Source organism: Podarcis tiliguerta (genome assembly GCF_965153285.1).
Source record: "Podarcis tiliguerta genome assembly, chromosome: 3".
Lineage (NCBI taxonomy): Eukaryota > Metazoa > Chordata > Lepidosauria > Squamata > Lacertidae > Podarcis > Podarcis tiliguerta.
This window is the reverse complement of record NC_139536.1, coordinates 3,561,631-3,573,802: the sequence shown is the minus strand read 5'-3', so window position 1 is coordinate 3,573,802 and position 12,172 is coordinate 3,561,631. Positions and strand designations below refer to the sequence as shown.

Genomic DNA, 12,172 nt, shown 5'->3' with positions numbered 1-12,172 from the left:
ACTTTCACTGGTTCCCTTTTGCAGAAGGTGATTTTCGTTTCCTGGTAAGGCAGGACAAATTCCACCTGTGGCTCTTTTCACCTTTCTGCAGACAAGGCAGGTGGATCTTGGAGCGGCTCTGGGTAGAAGCAACCAGGAAGTCACAGCCGCCTTGCCTGGACAGGCAGCCAGCCAGCCGCCCACACTCAGAGTTTGCGCCAAGGAGCTCCGGAGCCCTTCCTTGCCCTGCCGAGAATGGGCCCTTTCCTGTGCTAGGGGGGCGAGCAAAACACGTTAGCCTGGAGGACTCGGCTGCTTTCTCAAGGTGAGTGTTGCTGGCTGTCGTTTTCCACCTGCACGGAGGGAACAGAAAATTGGTTTTGGCTGGAATGAATGAGACAGAGCTGGCAAGCCCAGAGATTTAGCCTCTCCCTACAGATCTGGCTGGGTGGTGATGAAGAGACACTCTGTGCATGCCCAGGGCTGGTTTGTTTTCTTCATCTCCTCTTCCTCCTCCTCAGGGTGCTCTTTCCGGTCCTGTTTTTACCTGGTGTGTTGTTCTGATAAGACAGGAACATCCCTCCTCTTCCTCCTCAGCTGATAAAATCATGGCTGTGTCTTCTGGCACATTCTCAATATTGTCGCTGCCTTGAACTGAGTCAGAGCGCTGCTCCATTGAGCTCAGTATTCTGAGACTGGCAACAGCGGCTCTCCAGGGTTTCAGGGTCACTGCCAGCCTTACCTGGATAACCCAGGGATCAGACAGGGACGTTCTCCATGCAAGGATGCTCTTTGTTGTTTAGTCGTGTCCGACTCTTCGTGGCCCCCTGCAGTGGCGTAGCGTGGGGGGTGCAGGGGGGGCCGGCTGCACTGGGCGCAACATCTGGGGGGGCGCGCTCGCACTCGCAGCTCTCTGCCCCTACCTGGCTCACTCACTCTCGCTCACTGCAGTGCTGGCTGTGCGAATCCGATCCGAGCCGCTGGGTTGCCGCCCACTGTGGAGGGGAGGGTGCCAGGCGTGCGGTGCGGTGTGCGGAGAGAGAGCGAGGGACTATCTGGGGGAGGGACAGTGCAGGGGGGGGGCGCAAATTACTTGCCTTGCCCCAGGTTAGGGGGCGCAAATTACTTGCCTTGCCCTGGGTGCTGACAACCCACGCTACGCCACTGGCCCCCTGAACCAGAGCAGGCCAGGCACTCCTGTCTTCCACTGCCTCCCGCAGTTTGGTCAAACTCAAGCTGGTAGCTTTAAGAACACTGTCCCACCATCTCGTCCTCCGTCGTCCCCTTCTCCTTGTGCCCTCCATCTTTCCCAACATCAGGGTCTTTCCCAGGGAGTCTTCTCTTCTCATGAGGTGGCCAAAGTCTTGGAGCCTCGGGTTCAGGATCTGTCCTTCCAGTGAGCACTCAGGGCTGATTTCCTTCAGAATGGAGAGGTTGGATCTTCTTGCAGTCCATGGGACTCTCAAGAGTCTCCTCCAGCACCAGAATTCAAAAGCATCCATTCTTCGGCGATCAGCCTTCTTTATGGTCCACCCCCCACAAAAATGCCAGGGCTACTCTTGCAATAAGAACTCTCCCGTGGGAACAGATCAAAAGCCCATTGAATCCGGCATCCTCTTTCCTACATCAGCCAACGAGATGCCTCCACAATCTTGAGGTGCGGCTGTGAATTCGAAAGTTTCGCTTTTGCTTCTGATTCACCCAGGACCCAGCCTTTGACAAACATGGTGTTTCAGACAGCAGTGCCCATCAACCCCAGGCAGCAGAAGGGTCTAAGCTCATAGCCAGTGGCTCATCTTGTGGCAGGCAGTTCCACATGGTGTCCCCCCCCCTCCGCCAATTTTTAAAATTGATTTTACAAATTACAACCAAATTATTGCCAAATTAATGTAGTTTTATTTAAGTGGCTTCCCACTCGCCGTTGTCGACGTGTCCTTCGCTTTCGATGTACCGTGCCAAATATTTTAAATTACCTCCAATTCCACATGTTCCCCACATGTGACGTTTCTCACACTTAAATAGTGTTCTGTCTTAGAAAATGTCCAGTCATCCCACTCCGACAGGTTGTCTGCCCTCTCAACCAGGGACATACGCAGCGTATATGAATCTCAAGTACCTCTTGCGGCTTGCGGCTGGCACCCTTGCCGTATTGTTCTACATCATAGATAGCAACTGGGACAGAACTGCTTGGTGCAACGTTAAGGTAGATCTGGTTCAGATTTGGTGCTCACCTGGAGCAGAGACACAGGTGGATAACATAGGTAGATGGAAGCGAGGGAGTCCTTGCTGCCTGCATAGCAATTTCTCTCCTGGCCCTGCGATTAGAGAAGCAAATTGCGCCTCGTCTAATTTCCATGTCTCTTTATTAATCCCTCCGAACCTGGTGGGCCGTGGGGGGAAAGGAGCACACTGAGAGCATCCAATAACACGTTAGTGAGATAGTTTAAATGTAATTTCCTGCCTCTCAGGCAAGGCTCGGCATTCCAACTGAGGCCTTGGAGCTGGGAAGAAGTCTTTGCCCTCAATCGTCCCCAAATAAGAGGGTCAAAAGACACAGGTGGGCCCAGGGCTGTCTTAAGCCTGCAGACTGTCTCTACAGAGTGGTGCATGCTCTGGTTATCTCCCGCTTGGACTACTGCAATGCGCTCTACGTGGGGCTACCTTTGAAGGTGACCTGCAAACTACAACTAATCCAGAATGCGGCAGCTAGACTGGGGACTGGGAGTGGCCGCCGGGACCACATAACACCGGTCCTGAGATAGCTGCATTGGCTCCCAGTACGTTTCCGAGCACAATTCAAAGTGTTGGTGCTGACCTTTAAAGCCCTAAACGGCCTCAGTCCTGTATACCTGAAGGAGCGTCTCCACCTCCAACGTTCTGCCCGGACACTGAGGTCCAGCTCCGAGGGCCTTCTGGCGGTTCCCTCACTGCGAGAGGCCAAGTTACAGGGAACCAGGCAGAGGGCCTTCTCGGTAGTGGCGCCCTCCCATCAGATGTCAAAGCGATAAACAACTACCTGACATTCAGAAGACATCTGAAGGCAGCCCTGTTCAGGGAAGTTTTTAATATGTGACATTTTAGTGTATTTTTCATCTTTGTTGGAAGCCGCCCAGAGTGGCTGGGGAAACCCAGCCAGATGGGCGGGGTACAAATAATAAATTGCTATTATTATTATTATTATTATTATTATTATTATTAAGCATGCGGGACGTGGGTGGCGCTGCGGGTTAAAGCCTCAGTGCCTAGGGCTTGCCGATCGAAAGGTCGGCGGTTCGAATCCCCGCGGCGGGGTGCGCTCCCGCTGTTTGGTCCCAGCGCCTGCCAACCTAGCAGTTCGAAAGCACCCCTGGGTGCAAGTAGATAAATAGGGACCGCTTACTAGCGGGAAGGTAAACGGCGTTTCCGTGTGCGGCTCTGGCTCGCCAGAGCAGCGATGTCACGCTGGCCATGTGACCCGGAAGTGTCTTCGGACAGCGCTGGCCCTTGGCCTCTTTAAGTGAGATGGGCGCACAACCCTAGAGTCTGTCAAGACTGGCCCGTACGGGCAGGGGTACCTTTACCTTTACCTTATTATTAAGCATGTGCGGCTCCGGGGTGCAAAGATCTGCCTGGCTCCCCTGGACTCAACTCTTGGGCCCTGGACCCTCAGCCTGGCACCCCTGAGAGCCTAGCGCCCAGGTGCCCCTCACCCCTAGTGCCTATGGATAAGACGGCCCTGGGTGGGCCTCTTTTCGGCTAGCAATCCCTAAGGCCACCTCATTCTTTCATCTGCCCCATGCGTTCTGTCCACACATGAGCCAGTGTGGCCTAGTGGTTAGAGTGTTGAACAAGGACCTGGCAGATCAGGGTTCGAGTCCTCTCTCAGCCACGAAGCTAAATGGGTGACCTTGGCCCTGTCACTCACTCTTGGCCTAACCTATCTCACAGAGCTGTGGTGAAAGGTGAGGTATAAATTCAATAAACAAGTAAATAGAAAGGAAAATATCATAATGTTGTTGTCCAATCCACGGCACAACTGCACTTGGAATACTGTGTACAGTTGTGGTTGCTGCACCTGAAATAATAATAATAATAATAATAATGATATTGTAGAGCAGGGAAAGGTTCAGGAGAGGGCAACTGAAATGGCCAAAGGGAGCAAGTCCTCTAGTGCGAAAGGCAGCAGCATTTGGGGGGCTTTTTATTTCAGAAAAAAATGGTACATAAAAGGAGGGACGAGATTAGTTCATAAAATTAAGCACGGCCCAGAGAAAGTGCATAGAAAAGTTTTCCTCCTCTCCGTCATAAAGCTGGAATGTTGGGAAGGTACAAGACAAAATAAAGGACTTCTTCATGGAGTGCAGAGTTAAACTGTGGAACTCCCTGCCACAGTGATGCCCACCAACCTAGATAGCTTTAGAAGAGGATTAGACAAATTCAAGGCAGAGGAGAGGGCTCTCTGTGGTTACTGGTCACAACGGCTATTTTCTCCCTCCACTGTTGGAAGCTGAAAGGTGCTTGCTAGCAATTATAATAATAATAATAATAATATTTTTTTTATTTATACCCCGCCCTCCCCAGCCAAGGCCGGGCTCAGAGCGGCTTACAAGCAATAATAAAAACAAGATGAATGATTATAACTTAAAAACAAAAGTAAAACACAACATTAAGATAATGGAACATTAAAATATTAAAATGTAGCCTCATCGCAGGAGGAGAAGGAAATGAAAAAAGAAAGAGAGGGAGGGAGGGAATCAAATTGGCTCCAAGCCAAAGGCCAGGCGGAACAACTCTGTCTTACAGGCCCTGCGGAAAGAAATCAGATCCTGCAGGGCCCTGGTCTCATGAGGCAGAGCGTTCCACCAGGCCGGAGCCAGAGGTGAGGAGAGCTCTGCTGTTGCACCCAAGTCCTGCCTGTGGACTTCCCATGGACACCTGGCTAGCTGCCGTGAGAATAGGATGCTGGACTAGAGAATCGGTCTCTTGTTATAATAATATAATAATTTATTATTTATACCCCACCCATCTGGCTGGGTTCCCCCCAGCCACTCTGGGCGGCTTCCAACAGAACACTAAAATACAATAACCTATTAAACATTAAAAGCTTCCCTAAACAGGGCCACCTTCAGATGTCTTTTAAAAGTCTGGTAGTTGTTCTTCTCTTTGACATCTGGTGGGAGGACGTTCCACAGGGTGGGCGCCACTACCGAGAAGGCCCTCTGCCTGGTTCCCTGTAACTTGGCCTCTCGCAAAGAGGCAACTGCCAGAAGGCCCTCAGAGCTGGACCTCAGTGTCCGGGCAGAACGATGGGGGTGGAGATGCTCCTTCAGGTCTACTGGGCCGAGGCCGTTTAGGGCTTTAAAGGTCAGCACCAACACTTTGAATTGTGCTCGGAAACATACTGGGAGCCAGTGTGGGTCTTTCAAGACCGGGGTTATGTGGTCTCGGCGGCTGCTCCCAGTCACCAGTCTAGCTGCTGCATTCTGGATTGTTATGTCTTTATAGGGTGAAGCACAGATAGGAGGGATTAAACAAGAGTTGGAAGGGATTCTGAGAGACATCCAATTGATCTAGTAGGAGATGTTTCTCCTTGCAGGGTGAAGTTTGACATTCTGTAGGGAAGTACAGGGCAGCTTAATTTGTGATCCTTTGACTAATGGGCTTTTCCAACTCCTGGCAGCAGGGAGCTGGGGCCAATCCTGGATGATGTCCCTGTGTGAGATTCGCAGCCATAATGCATTGACTGTGTGCACACATAGAGCCTTTTGCACCACTAAAAACACATAAAATGTGACGTGGACCCGGGGAACAGAGCAAATTGCAGGGCAATCCTATTCATCGTATGTGAATCCTGCTGAATTCTTTGCACAAGGTGGCAGGTGCAGGAGGGCAGCCTGAACCAGCTTAGGAAACACTAAATATAATAGTAGTAGTAGTAATAATATTAATAGCAACAACAACAACAACAACAACAACTTATTATTTATACCCATCCCATTTGGCTGGGTTTCCCCAGCCACTCTTGGCGGCTTCCAACAAAGTATTAAAATCTTCCCTAAACAGTGCTGCCTTCAGATGTCTTCTAAAAGTCTGGTAGTTGTTCTTCTCTTTGACATCTGGTGGGAGGGCGTTGCACAGGGCGCGTGCCACCACCGAGAAGGCCCCTGCCTAGTTCCCTGTAACTTGGCTTCTCGCAGCGAGGAAACCGCCAGAAGGCCCTCAGAACTGGACCTCAGTAGAATGGTGGGTTCTTTTTGATGTAGGCAGTGGTATGAAATACTTGCTAACTGAGAAACCCTGAGGTCAGTGTTCGGGTACAGCACTGGAGATAAAAGCAGAAGGCAGCGTAAGGATCCGCTCTGATGCTATTCCTTTCCCCATTTTGCTTTGGGTATAAATCCATTAATCTGCTGGCAGGCTGCCGTGTGGTCATTCTGCACTTGGTTGCCTGGGCTGAATTTCCTTGCACTGTCTCGGTCTCTTGGTTCATCTAGCTCTGTTGCCTTCACTGGCTGACAGAATCACAGAACTATAGAGTTGCGAGGGACCCTCAAGGGGCATCTAGTCCAACCCCCTGAGAGGCAGGGATGACAGCCAAAGGATTCCTGACAGCCAGAAGATATGTTCAAAAATACAATAATAGTTTTGACTGTGCTAGCATTCGAGTGATAAAGGAAGTAAAAGGAGATGGATAACAATTAAGGATTTATTATGTTTTCAGAATGCATTGGAAAATTTATATAGAAAGGTTTATTGTTTTGTGTATGTTTGATTGTAAGATAAAACATATGTGAAGGGACTTGACAGGAAGTCAAAATTGATGAAAAGATTTTGTAACATAAAAGGGGGAAAATATTTACTTTCATTATTATCAATTTTTGTGTGTGTGTGTGTCTGTACATATGTGTGTTTTTGTGTGGACTGTTTGGGAGGAAGTAAGACGGTAAATAACAAATAATCTAAATATTGATGTGTGTAATTTTTATTTCTCGGTTGCGTTTGGTGCTAGTGTGGTTGTGGTGTTTTTTGTAACATGGAATCGTTAAATAAAAATTATACATATAAAAAAGGGGGATCCCTGACAGCTGGGCATCCAATCTCTGCTTAAAAACCTCACAGGAAGGAGAGCTAATCCATCAGATTCCTCTCTTTCGCCTCTTCACCCTTTTCTTCTGATCCGACACCCGCATTTGTTTGCCAGCCAGCCAGAACTGGGAGGGACAAATAACAAGCCAAGGCTGCTCAGCTGCAGATCACACACTGCTCCCTTGGGCTCACCCAAACCGGATCATCCTGTTTGTCGTGTGCAGGAGACGCCTCTTGGGTGACTTCAAATACAGCCTCTTCTTCCTGGTGAGTCCCTGAGCTGGACTCCTCTCAGTCCCAGGAGGAATAAAGGCCATCTCTCTCTGTGGGTTAAACCACAGAGCCTAGGACTTGCCGATCAGAAGGTCAGCGGTTCGAATCCCCGTGACGGGGTGAGCTCCCGTTGCTCGGTCCCTGCTCCTGCCAACCTAGCAGTTCGAAAGCACGTAAAAAGTGCAAGTAGATAAATAGGTACCACTCCAGCGGGAAGGTAAACGGCATTTCCGTGCGCTGCTCTGGTTCGCCAGAAGCGGCTTAGTCATGCTGGCCACATGACCCAGAAGCTGTACGCTGGCTCCCTCGGCCAATAAAGCGAGATGAGCGCCGCAACCCCAGAGTCGGCCATGACTCAACCTAATGCTCAGGGGTCCCTTTACCTTACTTCTCTCTTTTTAAAAGCAATCACAATCTCACAAGAATGCCTGCTGGCCTTAACGCTTTGCATCTGTGCCTCCTCCTCGCCTCTGTTATTCCTCCAGCGCTGCTTTTCCTAATCCCCGGTCGTCTTTGAAGAAGCATGAGCAGGCAGCCAGGGCGTTCATTCATCTTTTTCTTCCAGGGACATGTGTCAGGGTCATAGGATGGACAGGCAGAGAGGGAGAAAGCGAGAGTGGGGTGTCCAGTTTAAAGGTCCCACCTGGACGTTGGCTTTCCAGCCCTCAGAGTCCTAGAATTGCAATTCTAATAATTCTAATTCTAATTCTAATTCTAATAATAATAATAATAATTTATTATTTGTACCCCACCCATCTGGCTGGGTTTCCCCAGCCACTCTGGGCGGCTTCCAACAAAGATTAAAAATACATCAAAATGTCACACATTAAAAACTTCCCTGAACAGGGCTGCTTTCAGGTGTCTTCAAAAGGTCAGGTAGTTGTTTATCTCTTTGACATCTGGTGGGAGGGCGTTCCACAGGGCGGGCGCCACTACCGAGAAGGCCCTCTGCCTGGTTCCCTGTAGCTTCCCTTCACGCAATGAGGGAACCGCCAGAAGGTCCTTGGCGCTGGACCTCAGCATCTGGGCAGAATGATGGGGGTGGAGATGCTCCTTCAGGTATACTGGACCAAGGCCATTTAGAGCTTTAAAGGTCAGCACCAACACTTTGAATTGTGCTCGGAAATGTACTGGGAGCCAACGTAGGTCTTTCAAGACCGGTGTTATGTGGTCTCGGTGGCCGCTCCCAGTCACCAGTCTGGCTGCCGCATTCTAGATTAGTTGTAGTTTCTGGGTCACCTTCAACATGTCCAGTTTAAAGGTCCCACCTGGACACTGGCTCTCCAGCCCTCATAAGAATCCTAGAATTGCAATTCCAAGGCTGCTGTGGCCGACGTCTTTGAACCATCCGCTTCCTGCGTCCACAAGGATGCCGTTAGATTCCTCTTGAAAGTCAATAATCTGGGAGACAGAAATACCACACTCACCCTGCTGTATCCAAACCTTTTAGCCACAGGTGCCTTTGATGGCCAATGGGGGTTCTCCACCACTGAGCCATTATGGGCTAGCAGACAGCCGGTAGGGGGTTGAGTGTTGGGCTGTGACCAGGAAGAGATAGGGTCTCACTTGATCCTGAAGCCCCCTGGATCTTGGGGGCCAGTCTCAATGCCTCTCAGCCTAACCAAACGACCAGGTAGGGTTGTTGTGTGGATGAAATGAGGAGGGGAAGAACCACGTACATCGATTAAAATAAAATAAAATGTGCACAGATTTATAACCTTCTGTTGGCCTGCGCTTTATAGAACACCCTCCCACCAGATGTCAAAGAGAAAAACAACTACAGTGGTACCTTGGGTTACAGATGCTTCAGGTTACAGACTCCGCTAAACCAGAAATAGTACTTCGGATTAACAACTTTGCTTCAGGGTGAGAACAGAATTTGTGCGGCGGCAGCGGGAGGCCCCATTAGCTAAAGTGGTGCTTCAGGTTAAGAACAGTTTCAGGTTAAGAACGGACCTCCAGAACGAATTAAGTTCTTAATCCAAGGTACCACTGTACCAGACTTTTAGAAGACATCTGAAGGCAGCCCTGTTTAGGAAACTTTTAATGTTTAATAGAATATTGTATTTTAATATTCTGTTGGAAGCTGCCCAGAGTGGCTGGGGAAACCTAGCCAGATGGGTGAGGTATTGTTGTTGTTGTTTAGTCGTTTAGTTGTGTCCGACTCTTCGTGACCCCATGGACCAGAGCAGGCCAGGCACTCCTGTCTTCCACTGCCTCCCACAGTTTGGTCAAACTCATGCTGGCAGCTTCGAGAACACTGTCCAACCATCTCGTCCTCTGTCGTCCCCTTCTCCTTGTGCCCTCCATCTTTCCCAACATCAGGGTCTTTCCCAGGGAGTCTTCTCTTCTCATGAGGTGGCCAAAGTCTTGGAGCCTCAGCTTCAGGATCTGTCCTTCCAGTGAGCACTCAGGGCTGATTTCCTTCAGAATGGAGAGGTTTGATCTTCTTGCAGTCCATGGGACTCTCAAGAGTCTCCTCCAGCACCATAATTCAAAAGCATCCATTCTTCGGCGATCAGCCTTCTTTATGGTCCAGCTCTCACTTCCATACATCACTACTGGGAAAACCATAGCTTTAACTATACGGACCTTTGTTGGCAAGGTGATGTCTCTGCTTTTTAAGATGCTGTCTAGGTTTGTCATTGCTTGGGCGAGGTATAAATGATAAATTATTATTATTATTATTATTATTATTATTATTATTATTATTACAGCCATTATATTCCTGCCTATTGATATGTAGCAACTGCTTTTAGCTGTTCTCTTTCCGGAACCCGCTAACAGCATTCTTGTTCAGGCCAGCCCACCCAGATCCTTAGAAAGCTGGTGTGGTTTTAATCTGTTTTAGCATTTTAACTTTTTATGTTTCAGAGTATGCTTCTAAACCTTTCTTGTGATGCGATACGATACGATAGTCTTTATTGTCATTGTCCCATGCAGAACAACGAAATTGAAAAAATCTACATCAGACATTCAAAAACCATATAAACCTTGTAAACCTTGAAGGCTTTTTGTTTGCTTGTCAGCTTGCTTTTTTGTTTTTTTGCAACCGAGCGGTATATAAATTTTATCAAACGGATGAAAGAAACAAACCATTCCTCTCTTTCCCCTCTCAGTTTCGCTTTCCTCCTTTTCCGTGAGTGTATGGCTCCTTCGCTGGAAGAGAAGACAGAGACTGCAACTTCTCCCAGGCCCCCGCCTGCCCCCCATGTGTGGGGCTTGGGGGCTGTGGCTTCCATTGCCCCCCTTATCTTGCTGCTGCTGCTCTGCTTTCCCTTCAAAAGGTAGGTGGCAGGCCTGGGGTGTCACAGTGGGGCTGTGTTCAGGGTCCCGGGACACTTAGGAGAACCTGGACACAGGGGGGTGGGTTGTCCCTCCAGGCTGGTGTGTCCTGCAACAGACAACATGCCAATGATGCAGTAATAGTGGTTTAGTTGTGGGTTTGTAATAATAATAATAATAATAATAATAATAATAATAATAATAATAATGCAAAGGGACGCGGGTGGCGCTGTGGGTAAAACCTCAGCGACTAGGACTTGCCAATCGCATGGTCTGCGGTTCGAATCCCCGCGGCGGGGTGCGCTCCTGTTGGTCGGTCCCAGCGCCTGCCAACCTAGCAGTTCGAAAGCACCCCTGGGTGCAAGTAGATAAATAGGGACCGCTTACTAGCGGGAAGGTAAACAGCGTTTCCGTGTGCTGCGCTGGCTCGCCAGAGCAGCTTCGTCACGCTGGCCACGTGACCCGGAAGTGTCTTCCAACAGCGTTGGCTCCCGGCCTCTAGAGTGAGATGAGCGCACAACCCTAGAGTCTGTCAAGACTGGCCCGTACCGGCAGGGGTACCTTTACCTTTACAATAATAATAATAATAATAATAATAATAATAATAATAATAATAATAATATTTTATTTATATCCCGCCCTCCCCAGCCAAAGCCGGGCTCAGAGCGGCTAACAACAGTAAAAATAACACAGTTTACATAAAATCACAATCAATTACATTCTAATATCCATTCAGAGTCAAATTAACGGCAAACATTGTGCTAGAGTTCTATGAGGATTGCCGAAGGAGGGGGTCAGACTGTGCCCTGGCCAAAGGCCTGGTGGAACAGCTCTGTCTTGCAGGCCCTGCGGAAAGATGTCAAGTCCCGCAGGGCCCTAGTCTCTTGTGACAGAGCGTTCCACCAGATCGGGACCACAGCACCGGGTATAGCACCGGGTGAATGTGATCCCATGGCGAGGACCCCGTAAGGAGTCTCGCCGTGGCATTCTGCACCCGCTGGAGTTTCTGGGTCAGTCTCAAGGGCAGCCCCACACAGAGTGAGTTACAATAATCAAACCTGGAGGTGACCATTGCGTGGATCACAGTGGCTAGGTCAGGGCGAGAGAGGTGAGGAGCCAACTGCTTAGCTTGGCGTAGATGAAAAAATCCCGCCTTTGTTATAGCTGCAATCTGCACCATCCACATGTCATTCTGGTTTAATAGTTGTTCAACGATGCCTCCCTGGTGTTAACACATTCTCACCACAACAAAGGCAGGATCCCACCCACTTATTAGCATACATGATATGAAGAAGTACAGGATTTCAGCAGGAATCCACAGGGCACGCTTTGACTGGAAGCAAAGCAAAGTCCAGACTTCGAGGGGTTAACTAAAGTCCCCAGTTCGAATATATAAAAGGATGTCACATAGAGGAGGGAGAAAGGTTGTTTTCTGCTGCTCCAGAGAAGCGGACACGGAGCAATGGATCCAAACTACAAGAAAGAAGATTCCACCTCAACATTAGGAAGAACTTCCTGACAGTAAGAGCTGTTTGACAGTGGAATTTGCTGCCAAGGAGTGTGGTGGAGT

At 49.2% G+C, this 12,172-nt stretch overlaps 1 protein-coding gene across 1 annotated transcript in view; it reads left to right on the top strand.

Annotated features, from left to right (window-relative positions):
* The window catches only part of LOC310673942 (uncharacterized protein), an 81,182-nt gene that overhangs the window by 31,548 nt on the left and 37,462 nt on the right, over positions 1-12,172 (top strand). The window contains exons 2-3 of the mRNA XM_083432789.1: positions 92-304; positions 10,437-10,604. Coding sequence (XP_083288915.1) covers positions 10,465-10,604 — 140 coding nt within the window. The 5' untranslated portion in view covers positions 92-304; positions 10,437-10,464. The remainder of the gene's footprint in view (positions 1-91; positions 305-10,436; positions 10,605-12,172) is intronic.